The sequence below is a fragment of the Numenius arquata genome, chromosome 2 (genome assembly GCF_964106895.1).
Source record: "Numenius arquata chromosome 2, bNumArq3.hap1.1, whole genome shotgun sequence".
Lineage (NCBI taxonomy): Eukaryota > Metazoa > Chordata > Aves > Charadriiformes > Scolopacidae > Numenius > Numenius arquata.
The window spans coordinates 73,303,729-73,320,080 of NC_133577.1; the positions used below are offsets into that span (position 1 = coordinate 73,303,729).

The 16,352-nt window shown below is 36.3% G+C and overlaps 1 protein-coding gene across 1 annotated transcript in view; it reads left to right on the top strand.

The window, feature by feature from the left end:
• Positions 1-14,766, top strand: part of CRY1 (cryptochrome circadian regulator 1) — a 38,232-nt gene extending 23,466 nt beyond the window's left edge. The window contains exons 3-14 of the mRNA XM_074169129.1: positions 1,407-1,549; positions 2,889-3,073; positions 4,381-4,469; positions 5,066-5,206; positions 5,305-5,616; positions 8,084-8,235; positions 8,331-8,533; positions 9,312-9,413; positions 10,549-10,641; positions 11,818-11,889; positions 11,985-12,092; positions 14,100-14,766. Of these exons, the coding sequence (XP_074025230.1) occupies positions 1,407-1,549; positions 2,889-3,073; positions 4,381-4,469; positions 5,066-5,206; positions 5,305-5,616; positions 8,084-8,235; positions 8,331-8,533; positions 9,312-9,413; positions 10,549-10,641; positions 11,818-11,889; positions 11,985-12,088 (1,596 nt within the window). The 3' untranslated portion in view covers positions 12,089-12,092; positions 14,100-14,766. The remainder of the gene's footprint in view (positions 1-1,406; positions 1,550-2,888; positions 3,074-4,380; positions 4,470-5,065; positions 5,207-5,304; positions 5,617-8,083; positions 8,236-8,330; positions 8,534-9,311; positions 9,414-10,548; positions 10,642-11,817; positions 11,890-11,984; positions 12,093-14,099) is intronic.
• The last annotated feature ends 1,586 nt before the right edge of the window (positions 14,767-16,352 follow it).

Here is a 16,352-nt window from a genome sequence, read left to right on the forward strand (position 1 = left end):
CTTGATAAAGAATTAGAGATTGTTCCAATTCTATTTTCTTTAAAGGCATCAATGTTGCTAAAAGAATCCAGCGGTATGTGCAAAGCGATTTGTGTCCATACTTCTTCTAAGTACCTAAATCACACTGATATGATCTGAATGTATTCACATCATGTAGCACTCATCTCGGAGTTCCTTGGCTCCCTTGGGGATGTGGCTCTGGCTCTTGGACACATTTTTTATAGTTTTCTTTACAATATGCCAGAGGAAAGAAAGATTTAGAAAAAATATCTGCTGCAACTTGCCAGATAGTGGTTTTACATTATGAAATGGGAAATAAATGTTGTATGAGGGTGTAGGAAGTTGCTTGAGGATTCAGGGCCTGCTGGGTTGGTCTTGGCAAACTTAATGATGGAAGTAGCCAAGCCTTCTTTCAAAGAGCAAGCACTTCTTGGAATTGCCTATCCTCAGGGTTGTACCTGGGCTTCATCTAGGAGAGAGCTAGAGTTCAGAAGTAAAACAGCACCCTCAGTGAACAGTGTAGAGTGCCCCTTGTCTCTTTGGTGTAAATCCAGTTCTCTGAAATAGTCTGGCTGGGGTGTTTAAATCAAGTGATTAAGATTGAGGTATTTGAAAAGCATTTATCTGAGTCTGATTGGCAGGATGACTTTCTAGGATCATTCTATGCATATGTCACCTTTCCAGTTTCCTACTATTGCAGAAGCTGTAGCCACTAGTTGATCCTTTTCTTTGCTTATTTTCCCCCACCTGTTTCTGTTGGCCTTGGTAACATCATCTGTGACATAAAGGATATATAGACTTGAAGGAGTCTTCTTTTTAGGGAACAGATTAATTTTTATTTTTTTTTAATTGAGAATTTGAAGATTGTCTGTTCTGGTAGGTGATGGGTAAGGATTTGGAAAAGGGAAGGAAAGTGTGTGGTGTTTGATTTGAGGGGAGGGGGAGTTATTTTGCTCTCCTCTACTTCAGTTCAGCTGTTAAAGCTAACAGGCATACGTGAAAAGCTTTTCTGCAGAGCAAGATACTGTTGCTGATTAATGTCCAGAATACAGCCTCTGTCATCTTTCCCTTCAGTTGTGTTTCTTAAGGTGGTATATGGATCCTAGAGTTAGAGCTGGGTTTTCAAAATTTGCACAGAAGTTGTCCCATTACTGTGCACCCACAGTAATGGGACACATAGAGGGGTTTTTTTTATACCTGATTCCTACTTAGATGCCAAAACGTTGGATTTTATTTTTGTGAGTCTGTGTATCTACATGTGCTTTGGGCCCTTGCGTATCTGACAACTATCTGCAGGTATTCCTGCAAGCTGGCATTCCATCTTGTCCATATGCTTCCCATTCTTCTTTCCCTCACCATCAAGCACCTGAGTTGCTGAAGGACTACATTTTTGTTTCGTGTTGCAGGAATGGAATATTGCTAAACTTTCTATTGAATATGATTCTGAACCATTTGGAAAGGAAAGAGATGCAGCAATTAAGAAGCTGGCTAGTGAAGCTGGAGTGGAGGTCATTGTTCGAATTTCCCATACGTTATATGACCTAGACAAGTAAGTTACCGTTATCTCCGATTTTAAAAATGTAAAAAAAAAAATATTATGAATTTTACATAGTATTTGGTTAGATATTGTGTGCTGCTTTCTATGCAGAGCACTTTATAGTTAGGAAGACTACAGGTTTGTTTTATGTTTCTCTTTTATCCATCCATCCAAATTTTATTACATACTGAGTAGAACTCTGCAACTCCAAAAAATGATACGTAACTGTATCTGAAATACAGTTTTGATTTGGGGTCCTTTTGAAAATAATGGTCATGTTAATTATCTGTCTTATAATAAAGATACTGAAACATGCCTGTAACTTCTCCCAAATAAGATCTGTTGTTGTTTTGTTAGATTGTTTTGTCCTTATTTCGCTTGTTGTACACAAGTTAGCAGAAAGTCCTTTATTTTTCAAGAACCGTCTCCTATCAGTGATGTATCCAATAAGTAATTGGGGATTGTTTGATATCCCTGCATTGCCTTATTTAATGTCTTGTTTATATTTTTCCACAGATCTATTTAAATGGATTAGTATTACCTCCCTGTTATAGAAACCTAGTCCACAAACTATTCCAAAGTATGACTTGGCTTCTCTTAAATTGAGTAATTTATTGTGGTAGATGCCTGTTTTATTCTGTTACAAGCCAATGTATGAGAGGCAGCTAGACTTATGGGAGGAAAGGGAATTATTTACTGTTTTGAAACCACTACCTGGTTTTAATTTTTTTAATTCCTATATTGCAAATTCTTTTTCTTCTGTCCCCACACATGCATCCCTGCCCAAATGAACAGTTCGTTTCATGTACCAATTTGTAAAGTGTTTCTTTGAAGTTTTCCGTTTCCAAGATTTTAGATGTATTTAAGGTGACAATGCAGAATATGGAAATTGTGTGTTTTTACAACAGTCACTGTATTCAACAGAATACTGTTCTCAGTACCAGACTAGAAAAACTGATTTTTTTTTTTTTTAATGTAAATAGCATAGTCTTGTAGGTGGCTTGGATGTATCTTTATGTAGCTATAGTCTCTCATTTGCTTTGCTGATCTGTATTTTTCTTTGCCTTGAGCTGTCCATATTCATTACTTAGTCATTCTTGAGTGACTTCCCTCAGCCCAGGAATGAAGAATAGTTGACTTGGTCATAAACAGTTTATATATCTTCCTAATGGGGAAAAAAGGATAGCAAAATTAAAGTTCAAACTGTCTGGATTACCATGTATATCTGTGATTTCATATAACATGCTAGAGGCAGGTAAGAAGATATTTCTCTGTGTGTATATTTTATAAAAAATAAAGAATTGTTATATACTATTGTCTGACATACTACTTTTCTTTTTTTTCAATCCAGAATAATAGAATTAAATGGAGGACAGCCTCCTCTTACTTACAAGCGATTCCAGACCCTGATTAGTAGAATGGAACCACTGGAGATGCCAGTGGAAACTATAACCCCAGAAGTAATGGAAAAATGTACTACTCCAGTTTCTGATGACCATGACGAGAAATATGGTGTGCCATCACTTGAAGAGCTAGGTATGTTCAAAGATTGCTTTAACATTGTGAAAAGTAAGACGTAATCTACCACTAAAAGCATAATACTTAAAATAACCACAAGAGTGGTTCTACTTATGGTTGTTAAACTGATGCCAATTATGACATACAAAAGGAACAACAACTGTAGTTTTCTTTTAAATGAAAGGTCAGATAGATCAAAGTACACTAAGTACTGTTTGGCTTCTTGTAAATACAGCGTAGCCATTTTTCCCATAGTACCAAATAATCATTAAGCTACTAATAGTCTTTGATACTTCATTTTGCATTAAGTGCATTTGGTATCTTTGTGCTTCACGTCACTAATCTGTCATTTTACAAGTTAATTAAAAAAGCCCTCTTGTCTTGCAATACAAAAAAAAAGATAATAATGCAAATAATTTAGAAGCTTCTTAAAATAAAAAAAATAAATGTTTCTGTAAATTTAATTTTAATAAATAGTATCAAGCTGTTGTTCTGTGAATCCTTCCCTCCCATCCCAAAATACAAGCAAATACCTCCAAATTGCTAACAAAAGGGTCTGGACAGATTTTGGCTAAGATGTGGCTGCTCAGTCTAGTCTGTTCGAACTCTCATGCAACAGACTTTACTTCTAAAGCATTTTTAAGAAGAGAAGATCTCACTGTAGAGAAGTTAAACTATAGGCAAACATGTTATCTCATGCACCTGGTGAACAATCTTGGGGGAGGGGTTGGGGGTGTGGAATAAATCTTGTTACTTTCTTTTCATCTTTCTTTTCCAGTGCAATTATGTGTTTATCATCAAATTGACAATAATCGCCATCTGTAATTTAAGTCAAGGTCAATGAAACCTAGAAATGCTCTGAAGATAGCACTCATGCTTTTAACTCGATGGAAAAATATTTTAGATATCCTGTAAATTACAATGGCAGTTGTTGCTTCTTAGTATTAATTAAAAAAAAAAAAAAGTTGTGGTTTTGGGATAGCCCACATATTGCGGAGCTGAGAACTTGAAAATAATGTGAAAAATGATAGAAAGTTCACTTTATGCAAAACAGAAGTAGTGGAATTGAAGTAAGACCATTCAGCATGTAAAACTTGTAAATTAATGTAAAAGTAAAACTTGGCTTTTTCTGCAAATTAGAGGTATTGAATGTGCTCTGATAAGACTTGGTTGCATGCTGTTTTAAAACTTGTACTTTGCTATCTGTTCAGCTTAGGGTTATTCTCAAGATAGAATAAAATGTAGGCAAGTATCAATATGCTAGGATTTTGTCGCTCTGCAGTATAAGCAAACAAGGAATTTCCTTGTTTCAATTTGTTTTTCAGGTTTTGACACAGATGGTCTGCCTTCTGCAGTATGGCCAGGGGGAGAAACAGAAGCTCTCACGCGATTGGAAAGACATTTAGAACGAAAGGTATGTTTCAAATCATTGCAAGTATGACATATTTGGGAAGCAGTTGCTCTTTGCAATGAAATGTAAAAGAAATTGGGCAAGTAATTTTAAAAAATTTCAAAACCACGAACTTGAGCTCAAGCCTCGATAAAATGCTATAAATCAAGTTGCTGTTTCTTAACTTTAAAAGGTAATAGCAGGTTGTATTTAATTTGAATTTTAGAGGAAGTCTGTTATACTGTTTTCTACTAAAAAAAAATAATTATTTTTTTCTTTGGAGGGAATTTTACTTGAAACATACATTATAACTTTGAAGTTGATTAAATGAACTTTTTATAACTTTGCTAGTTGCCCATGTTTCCTTTGTATTTAAAAGAAAGGGATAGCTTGTTCTGGAAGACAGTTCATGCCTTCTGCATTGAGGTGAATTATATTTTAGATATCTAGGTATTCTGCTGATTCAAGAGGAGCCCCTGGATATTATAGGTAACATGTCCAGCATCTGGATTTATTTATAGACAGTGCGTGATTCCTCCCTTTATGATTATGAATTGCTACCTAGCCTGTAGTCTGATATTACTGTGTGTTTTTTGTTTTGTTTTGGGTTTGTTTTTAAGGCTTGGGTAGCAAACTTTGAAAGACCACGAATGAATGCAAATTCCCTTCTGGCAAGTCCTACAGGGCTTAGTCCCTACCTCCGCTTTGGCTGTTTGTCCTGTCGTCTTTTTTATTTCAAGTTAACGGATCTATACAAAAAGGTATGACTTCTGCGTAGTCAGATACACATTCTTAGGTGCTGTGATTTTTCCCTACTTCTTCTCCTGATAACATGTTTTCCTTTAATGATGGTCTTCAGGTAAAAAAGAACAGCTCCCCTCCTCTCTCCCTCTATGGCCAGCTGTTATGGCGTGAATTTTTCTACACAGCAGCGACTAACAATCCACGGTTTGATAAAATGGAGGGGAATCCTATTTGTGTTCAAATTCCGTGGGATAAGAATCCTGAGGCTTTGGCCAAGTGGGCAGAAGGCAGGACAGGTTTTCCTTGGATTGATGCAATTATGACGCAGCTTCGTCAAGAAGGTTGGATTCACCATTTAGCCAGGCATGCTGTAGCATGCTTTTTGACTCGAGGTGACCTCTGGATTAGCTGGGAAGAAGGAATGAAGGTATTGTTTCTTATTCTTGATTTTCTTAAAGTGCCTGTTAAAGTATCAGGTAGTCATTCTGCAATTGTTACTGTGTGGTGTAAGTTGAATTTTAAACCTTAAACTGTGGCCAAAATTGAATTGGTTCTGATAAACCAGTGGTGCTGAAGCTTTACCTGTTGAATGCCCCCTTTTTATTGGAATTATTAGTGTCAGAATACATCTGCAGTTCTTTTAAATTTGAGAGCTCTTCCTAAATCTTGGCAAAAAAACATGGATTACTCTAGTAAATGAAATTTCTTTGCAGTCATACTGTGTGAAGTGTTTCTGTTCACTTCTCCATCTGCTTCCCTGCAAAGGGAAAGCACCACGGGAATTAAAGGGAGAAAACTAAAAGCTGAGAGTCTCCTTTCAGCAATTTCTGTCCCTTGACCCAGTGTTAGAAGTGTGAGTATGGGCAACATGATTTGGCTGAAGTTTCAGGGTAATTAATTTCTATGCAAGTATCCAAGAGATGCTGAAGTTCAAGTTACAAATGTAGGTCTTTTAAAGAAAAGAATGGAATAATTTAATGTCGGCCTTTGAATCAGTTTTAAATTTTTAGAAGGGTAGCACATCTTTTACTGAGCACTGATAATTAAAAATATTTTTTTGTTTTTGAAATTGGAAAAAGAATTTACTTCAGGATTGTGACCTCATATTTATATATGTATATAATCTTACAAAATTTCACCTTTCTTACAAAATCAGTTGTAAGCAAATACTTTCGTTTAAAAAAAAAATTGTCTTGGTTACACAACAGCATAAGCTGCTTTCGGAATTTTCCTCTGCAGTTCATAGATAAAGACATTGAAGATTCACATACGTAGATAGCTCAGGCAAACAACAAAGTTGTATATTACAGGTAAATGCTAACTTGTTCTTGCATTTGAAATAACACAGGTATATGGAGGGCCCAGATTTGTGCAGTGGAAGGATTTTTAATTTATACAGCTGAGCGAGCAAAAGTTAATCTGGCCTTCTGTGACAACATTATTTCCAAATTCTTATTACATGGCAGCATCTAGTGGAACAGTGGTGTGCTAACACTTAATGTTCATCTAAAGATCTTGCTACATTATTAGTGACTTTCTATTTAAAATGTTTTTAGAAGTATTTTTAGATCATAGTTGCAGATATTTAGATAAAGATACTTTTGTAACACTTATTCAGTATATATTGTAGAATGAATTCTTTATTGAATATGTGTAGAGAGATTTCCTTGTGTAATGGTATTACCTTATTTAGGCTTTCTATTGCAATATTAATTGAAGTTGGGTGGCAGTAGTAAGATGTTAAGTTTTAGTGGCTTAGCATGGAGAAAGATGATGGGGTTTTTTTGGAACGTTTGGAGAGGATGCAAGTTTGAAAGGAAAATTGGAACTTGAAAAAAATATGTATTAAATAAGTATCTGTTTTCTTAGCATGCTCTTTTTATAAAAGGTACTTGAATGTTCTTCAAAGAATAAGGCTTCTCTTGTTAGTCTGTATTGCTAGTGGTCTGACTTAGCAGAGACACTTCTTTTTATACAAGTTAATATTGTCTGTGTTAATAATTAGAAAACAATGCTGGAAACTTGAATGCTTCACAGCTGTTGAGAGTCAGATTTAAAGTAACACCCTCATAAATCTTCAACTTCCTCATGGGTTATTTTTAATATAATAGGGATAACAATTACCAGAGAAGACTTTTTGTCTTCAGACCAGAGTTCATTATCTGTCCCACCATTCTTCACCACCGTGCTTCATACACCTCCAGGATTTAAATATGCATCCTCAAAACTGTGACTTACTAGATAAACTATTGGCCTTCAAGAATGCAACTTCTGAATGTTTGTGTTGCCCTGAAACTCTTGAATTCTGCTCTTGGGACTCCTCGCATAGTGAAAGGTGGTGGGCAAGTTAAAGTATTCAGACTGACAATTTTAGTTTGAAATGTGCTTTATATGTTCCCTGTTTTCTGGAAGTTTGCACAGCTTACTCGTTGTAATGTGATGAAGCAACTCTCCTGAAAGCAACAAATGCCACTTGCAAGCAAACAGGCTTCAGCCATCCTTTGGGGATATGTTTATGCAAGAATGTGTAACTTCTTGCTTGTAGCTTTCTGAGATGTCCATGAGGTTTTTTACAGGGTAAAAGCCAAAAGGCTGCACTTCTGTTCTTGAGTTTGTCGTTTAAGCTAAGTATTTGCAATTGTGTACTGAGCATTCTGTGGATGTTGCCAGGTAAGAAAGTGTTGCTGTGTTGAAGAGCTGGTTTTCTTCTGCTGAAATCAGAAGCTCAGAACAATTCCTGAAAAAGTAGATGTCTTAAAGTTGGGCCATGTTCAGAATAACTTGTTGCTCAAATTCCAGAAACTGAAAATCAGAAACACAGAACAGTTCCTGAAAAAGTAGGTGTCTCGAAGGTGTGCTGTGTTCAGACTAACTTGTTGCTCGAATTTCTTAAGGTCTTTGAAGAGCTCTTACTTGATGCGGATTGGAGTGTGAATGCTGGAAGCTGGATGTGGCTATCCTGTAGTTCCTTCTTTCAGCAGTTTTTTCACTGCTACTGTCCAGTGGGCTTTGGCAGAAGAACTGACCCAAATGGAGATTATATCAGGTAACTCACAGTTCAGAAATTGCAGCGATTCATGGATGTTGCTTAAACTGTCAGGTGGCTTTATACTTAAATGACCTTTTTATTTTTTTTTTAAGACGTTATTTGCCAGTACTTAGAGGTTTCCCTGCAAAATACATCTATGATCCTTGGAATGCCCCAGAGAGTGTCCAGAAGGCTGCTAAATGTATTATAGGAGTTAATTATCCCAAACCAATGGTAAATCATGCCGAGGCAAGCCGTCTGAATATTGAGAGGATGAAACAAATCTACCAGCAGCTTTCGCGATACAGAGGACTGGGTATGGTTATAGGCTATTGGCTTTATTTATTTGAGAGCTTCTCTCACCTTCTAGCAATTAATCATTTTGTCCTATAGTAGCGGTAATCAGGTATGAGTTCAGTGTGGTGACCAGGATTGTGTATCTAAATCAATGAAGACATTAAATGTAATCAAGAAAGGGAAGAAAGAGTTTGAGTGGAGTGCCTCTTTCCAAATCTTACCCAGAATTTTTTTTCTGTGGGTTTTTGGAAGTTCTTTGGTTAAACTGGGTCTTCTGTATGTTTTGATACTCTTGAACACATAGATCGATACCAGTGATTAGAAAATTAATGTGGTTCATAACTTCAGCTATATTGTATTTGGATTTGCAAATGCTGCTGCTCAAATAGAGACCAGCGCAACCTCTGGTAGCATTCTTCCTAGTTAGGAAAGACTTTCCCCCTGTGCTCTGAGAGGTAAACCATGTGCACTTGTGTTGCTCAGGAACGTGTAAGCAGTCAGTATGTTCACATACTGGATATTGAATTGGGATGCCTTGCACTTCAACTAATGTGCTAATGAATATTGGGAAAGTTATGCAGAATAGTATGTAGAATATGCCTGTTAAGTGATTGTGAACTAAAATTACTTGGCAAGATCCCAGAATTAGGCAAGATAAAGAGAGATTCTCCTGTTATAAAGGTAAACCACTGAGGGTGAGGGTGGAGAATTGACTATCATGAGGGAAAAAAGCATGCTACAATTAATCTTTTTGTGCTGTCTTTCTTTATGGCTATATATTTTATTTCATTGCTTAGGTCTTCTTGCAACAGTGCCTTCTAATCCAAATGGAAATGGAAATGGTGGCCTAATGGGCTATTCACCAGGAGAGAGCATTTCTGGTTGTGGTAGTACAGGAGGTCAGTCAAATTCTTTCAATACCTAGAATTGGAACTGAACTGTACAAGCTTCTTTTATAATGCCTTTGACATTATATATTATAAGAGTGAGTTGTTTTCACAAGACAATTTTCAGTGCCAATCACAAACATTTTCAATTTTATTCACTAAGTTTGGTAGTATTTGTATATAGACACCTCCTAGATTTTTTTCTTAAACATGTAAGACCTTTTTAGCCTATTTTCTCCCCGAAAATTACTTATTAACATCTATCAAACAGTTTGATTTCAAAAGCATTTGAATGTGATTTTCTTCTAGAAGTCTACAAGCATCCTGATATTTGTAATATGAAAATTGACAAATCACTGTCAGAACTGTTACTTTTCTAATCCTAGTGTTAGATTGCTTACCGAAATTTAATTCTACTATATTGTCAACAGCAACGTGGCTGACAGTGTCTTAAATAACTTAATATAGAATTTATCGTACATTTTTGATGAAAATTACTTTAGACTGTTAACATTCTTATTGTAACATAGTAACTAGCTAATGCTAGCCTTTGTAAATAAAAAAAAATAAAAATAAGAATAGTATTAACATTGTATAAATCCATGGTGCGTCAATATCTTGAATACTGTATACAGCTTGGACTCCTCATTGTAAAAGGATACAACAGAACTGGAAATTTACTGGGTTTGTGTTCTCAGGCTTTAGTCAAGGTAAGAAGCAGATTGTGGAAGAAGATGGACCTTATTCTCAGCCAGTACAGTTGCTCTTGAAGAATTGAAGTCTAGACTCCTTAAAGCTGGGTGCTTGAGCTTTTATTTCTTTTTAAGTTCAGAGATTTAGAACACAGGACAGGCTTAGTTAAAAAAAAACAACCAAACAACATTATGTGCATTCTTTTCTCCTTAAAGCATATACACATATACTTAAATGTATACATCTACTTACACTTTTCACAGCAGGAACTTATCCATTTTTTAGGATGTTAGTCTGTATTCATCTGAACTTGCAAGTGTGAATTTGGAAAGATGGAAGCGTTAGGGCTTTGGACCTGTTGTGAAGTGGAGGGGGAAAAAACACCAACATTTAAAATTCCAGAACTGGAATTGTATCTTCTCTTATGTTTAAGTCTTTTTTCCTGCCTTTCCAGGAGCTCCGCTTGGAACTAGTGATGGCCATACAGTTGTTCAGCCATGTGCCCTGGGAGACTCTCATACAGGAGCAAGTGGAATTCAGCAGCAAGGTATTATGGCAGTGCCTGTCTGTAGAGGATCTCCAAATCCTTGCAACTATGGAAAGACAGAGAAAACATCAAAATAATGTGGATAGATTTTTGGTGACAGCTGCTGCCTACGACTTGAACTGGCCTTGTTTCTGTTCTTGAAACATAAAAATTATTTCATAGAGTGAACTTGCTTGTCACTTTTATTTCTAAAATGCTCATCTAGAACAGTATTTGTACATTTTGAGTGGGAGGGATCACAAGTGTGATTAAACAAAAATTAATAAACATTATCCTAGGTTACTTTAAAGGAAAGATAATGAAAGAGAGAAGTTCACTTTGTGTATTTGATAACAAAATTTGTGTGTTATCTTTTCCCTGATTTCACTACCACTCTTTCCATATGTAATAAATTTCCACAGTTTTGTGTGGATATTCTCATATTGTGGAGGCAAACTTTGGTTACTTCCTTTATACAGAAACTTAAGCTGTGGTTTGTGATAAATCAAAATTGCGATCAAATCTAGCACAACTTTTCCTTTCTTTGCAGTCTTAACAGGTTGTGTGTTTACTATTCGTAAAAGACTGTAATCTGTGTTTTGTTTAAGCATCCAGAACATAACCAGAACACCACAACTGTTCAGAATAAGAAACCTTGCAACTGCTTTTACTAATTTGCGCTGTTTATGCAGAGTGTTCCGTGTCAAGGTTGCCAGTGGATCGTTTACATGAACCAGAAAATAGTTTGCCTCTTTCTTTAAGTTACTTGTGTGGGGTTGGTTGGTTTTTTTCACAGCTTAGTTATGCTAAGGATTTGCTAGTATTGCTGTAACAGAGTAATAAAAAGGATGAGGAGACTTGGCAGAGAACAGATGTTAAAATTTATAACAACTTAAAATTTAAATGTTTGGATATATAAACATTCTGCTTGTTGCAAATATAATGCATAAATATGTATGCAGTTAATATTGTTCACAATGCGTATATATATATTTAACTGCTGTAGACTGCCATGAGGCTGCTTTTTTCTTAGCATAAGAACTCTTCTACATTCAGGATGGTTTCTGGCAGGATTTTTCTTGATAATGGAAAATAAATCAATTGGCTTCTTTTTGTTGTTGTAAAGAACATAATTGTACATTTGCTTGCAGTTCTAAATTTTATTTATTATAATAAATATCTACTGTATCTGAACAGGTTACTGTCAAGCAAGTAGTATCTTACACTATGCTCATGGAGACAATCAGCAATCACACTTATTACAAGCAGGTAATTTAAAGAACAACAAAAAAACCAAAACGCTTTTCCTGAATATATGAAGGTGCAATAGAGTCTTAATGTCAATACTGGTTTTAAATTATCAGGAAGAACGGCCCTTGGTACTGGCATTAGTGCAGGGAAACGCCCAAATCCAGAAGAAGAAACTCAGAGCGTTGGACCAAAAGTCCAGCGACAGAGCACAAATTAAACTGGTAAGATCTGAGAAACCTTAAAGTTACCCTGTTAATGAGTAAATTCCTGTACAGATTTTATGTCTATGATATCTTTCCTATCACTGCAATGCAAATGATCCTAAATTATTGCTGTAAATATTTCAGTTCCAGGCACTGTACAAACTACAGAATCTTGGCTCTAGAGAGTTTACAAAGGAAGTAGTTATAAAAATGGAATTGGACCAGAGATTATTAGACACAGATTATTTGAGGTGTCAATGAAAGGAAGATGAATAAACTGTGGCTTCATACACATTAGCAGAGTTTTTTATGTAGCTTCAGTTATTCTCTCCTCCCGCAGCTCACCTCAAGTTGTTCCAGCAGTACTGTTTGCGTGAATGTACAGTGACCTGAACCAGAAGACTAACACAACTTAAAAGGAAAGACTCAGGGCCTGGATTAGAGTTTTAGACATATGAGTAGACTAAGCAGAACACATTTTAGAAAGACTGCAGAAAACTTGCAAAATGCTGATACAGTTACTGCATGCAAAAGATGTAGGAACAAGAAAGACTTGAAGACTTGTGCATTTGTCATTGGTCTGTAACCTAGGCAGGAGGCTCAGATTGCCAAAGTTCGTCAAGAAAAGCTGTGGTGAAAAGTACTTGAATTTGGAGAAGGTGGCATTGCTAGATAGATTTACATGAACAGCTGGGAAAATGTGTAGAGAGAAGCAGTAAATTGGAGGAAGAGTTTGATTTGTGTGAAATCATCTATATTGAGAAGATAATTGGATGTTGTGTTTTGGATAAAGTGATGTTGGAACGGGATAGAGAAAAGAGAAGGCCAAACGTGTTACACCCTTTCCCTCGGTGAGCTTCGTTTGAGAGGAATAAGGAAGATGACCTGAAAGACAAGTTAAAGAAGTAATTACTTAAGAGGGAAGCCAAAGAATGGAGGGCTGTCTGAAACAAGAGGGGACAAGATTTCAAGACTAGGAGTGTGGCTGCGTAGATTAAAAGGAGTTGACACGCCATTCCATCCTTATCTTTTACCAAAAAAAAAAAAAAAGTTGAGTTGGTCATTATGAAGTTTGAGGAATAAGTAAGAATAATAGCACATAGGTGAAATAATAGCACGTGGAGAGCCTTCGGTGGAATTGGAAGATAGGGATTCCGTACAGCAGGTACAGAAGATGCATTCAGCACTTTTATCTATAAAAGGCGAAATTCAATCCACTTCATTTGGATTTGACAGCAATATCTAAATTTGCTTATTATGCGAGTCAGCACTTTGTCAAAGTTATTGTGGTGCGGTGAAGAACCACAGCGTTGTTTCCATAATACTTGTCACTTGAAGTGAGCTGAGACCGTAGCGATTGATCCATCTGCTGTTTTTCTCACATACTGGAAGCACTGTAAAATGTGCTTCTGTGTTCTCAAACGGACTTCTGGTACTCGGATGGGCCCAAGTGGAACATAATTCCAAGAGAGACCCTGTTTCAATAGCTGTCTAATCCTTAGTATGTGCAGATTCATTCAGCATCCATGTTTTGTATTGCAGAATTCCTTAGGTGCTCGTGTCTGTGTAGAAGAAGTGCCTGCAGAGCGAACGTCTGGTTCCTGTCTAAGCTCTTTTTCAATTGAGAGACAGGTTGGAGGGGTTTATAGTTTGGCAGAGAAGACTGATTTTGTTAAGGGTGTTCAAAGCATGCTGCAAAGCATTATAGTCAAATACAAAAATCAGCCAAGATCATACTCATAAAAACTGCTGGCAGAAGGATGTGCACCTTCTGAATAGCGCTAAAATACAGAGGTTGTTGGGTTTCTCTTTTAATTTTTCTTTTTTTTTTTTTTTTCTTCCCCTTTCAGCCTCTAAGGAGTAAGAAATAAGAATTCTGAGTGTTTGGGCCAATACAAATGGGGACAGGGCTTCCTGCACTGAGAAGGGGGGAAAGAATATTGGTCCCTTGAATTATTTCTGCCTTCTTCAAAGACTCATGACAAACTGCTTAAGAATAATTTTTTTTTTCTTTTTTTCTTGCAGCATTATTGGAAGAGAAGGTACCACTCAAAGAACACACAGGACAAAATTCCTGCTACTCTTTATTGAAACTAAAGTGTTGTGAGAGTACGTGTACTAAAATGACATACCTTTTCATAAATTATTTTCAGTTGTTCTCAGTTGTTGTAAACAAGTCCAATTTTTGGAATGCATTATTTCTAACTGGCATTTCTATGGTTTTTAACTTTTTAATGACTCTTTCACAAAGGGCAAATTGAGTTTTGTATATAAAGTATTTGGTGAAGAATTTGCTAACTTAATGTAAATATAAACATTCATGATTAGCGATAGACCCATCAATATATTTTTGATAATCTTTCATGTATATGGTAGTAGGAAAAGCCGTAGTGATGTTCTGTAAAATGGATGGACATAGAGGGTTTTGAAGTTTTTAAATTGTTATTATTTTTAGATTCCAGAACTTGACCTCTGTATGATCAACTTCATATTTTCATAATGTAAGTGCTTAGGACTGTGTTTAATCAAATACAGTAGAGTTGTAACCTTTATTAATCACATCTGTATATAAGTCATATGCCAATTTTTTGTCAAGTTGTAAAATTTTCCTGTATATGTCCAGTCCTTGTATTTCGCAGTTGCCTTGTTCAGTAATGACATACCTTGTTAATAAAAGAAAATTGTATATATAGATGCATACTTCTGTCTTTTGTGTATGCTATTGCTCCTGTACATATTTCAAAACAAAAATGTTTTGGGGAAAAAAGAAGGGAAATGTAATTTTTAGACTTAATCTGGAAGCCACCAACAGTGAACCGTATTAAGTTTCACTTCAAGTTTCATGATACTGAAGCAAAACTTTATCCAAATTATTCAGGCCTTTTTGTTGAAATTGTTTGCAGGTATGTATTCCTATCATTGAATGTTTTTCACCAATCTATTTAAGTGTTTCTTCAAGATCTAGGGATTCTATTTTTTGGCTACAATTGCAATTTGCTTGATAGTCCAGTCATCTTTCATGCACTGCAGCTAATTTGCTGCTCTTTGAGGATGTTGATTTCTAAAAACACGTGGGGTTTGCTGACTACTCAGTCCATACTGCCTCAGATGTTTAGAGAAGTTGTCTCTGAAGAAGCAGCCTGAATTACTACATTTTTACATATAAGTAGGTCGATTACCTACTTGAGTGGGTGCACAAATTAATTCTCATGTGGGAAGAGTTGTTCTTAGTTATCACATGGGTGACTTCCCATGTCATGGGACACTTCTGTGTGTCAGTTTAAAATTCAGACCGGATTTGTGGGTTGACAACATACGCAGCAGGGAACTTGCTGCAGAATAAACTGCCATGGTTTCTGCCTGTTCCTAGATTTTAGACTCTCTCTAATAGTTAATGTAAATATCTCTGCATACTGATTTGGATAAAATGGCAAAATCAAAAAGTACTACTAAGAAGATACAGGCGTGCTTACTGTCTTGAACCAGAGAATATTTGACTGACCTTGAAGAAAAAAAGAATAAAATCTTCAAGTGAGAATGGAGAAGCAGATGCTAAGTATTTTCCACGGATCAGTCCAAGTAGAATGGAGAGGTCTCCTAGGGACATATGTAATCAGTCGAATAAACAATTCTGTTCATTTAAGTAGTTGGGGGGGAAGGGGAGGCTATAGGCCTACACTGTTTTAGGAAGTGGGGTTTTTTTTTCTGTCAAGACAAGATCGTATTGGATTTTTTTCTGCTGACATACTAAAAAGAAATCAGACCATCTAAATGAAATATTCCACCTAGCTGTTCTGAATGAATAGGCTATGAAGCTTCATTGAGGTAAGAACATATGCTTAAATATCACCTTTCTCCCAAGCAGTCTGGAAGTTCAGTAGGTGAAAGAAGTTTCCCAAGGTGTTAATTTCTATGGTAAGTGGCTTCCCCCCCTTCCTTAAATGCTAAAAAGAGGATTCTTCTTTTTGGTGCAGGCAAGTCCTTAGATTAGCAAAGGAAAATCTGTGATGAAGATGCTGTTTCACTGGTGTGCTGGTGTCAGGACTGCAGTGGAAGAAACTGTAAGTGGGTCAGTGTGAGAGAGGGGAGAAGTTGCCTTCTGACTACTTGTAAGTTGATAAAAGCCCTTTGCTTCATATTCTTCCCTCCCACCAGTACTTGCTGTGACCACAAAAGTAAATAAAAAAAGGCTGAGGTTTTGGCTGCACAGAAAAATTATCCAAAAGCATTATAACATGTAGAGGTTTTCTCCCCACAAGCCCACTACCCACCTTGTGA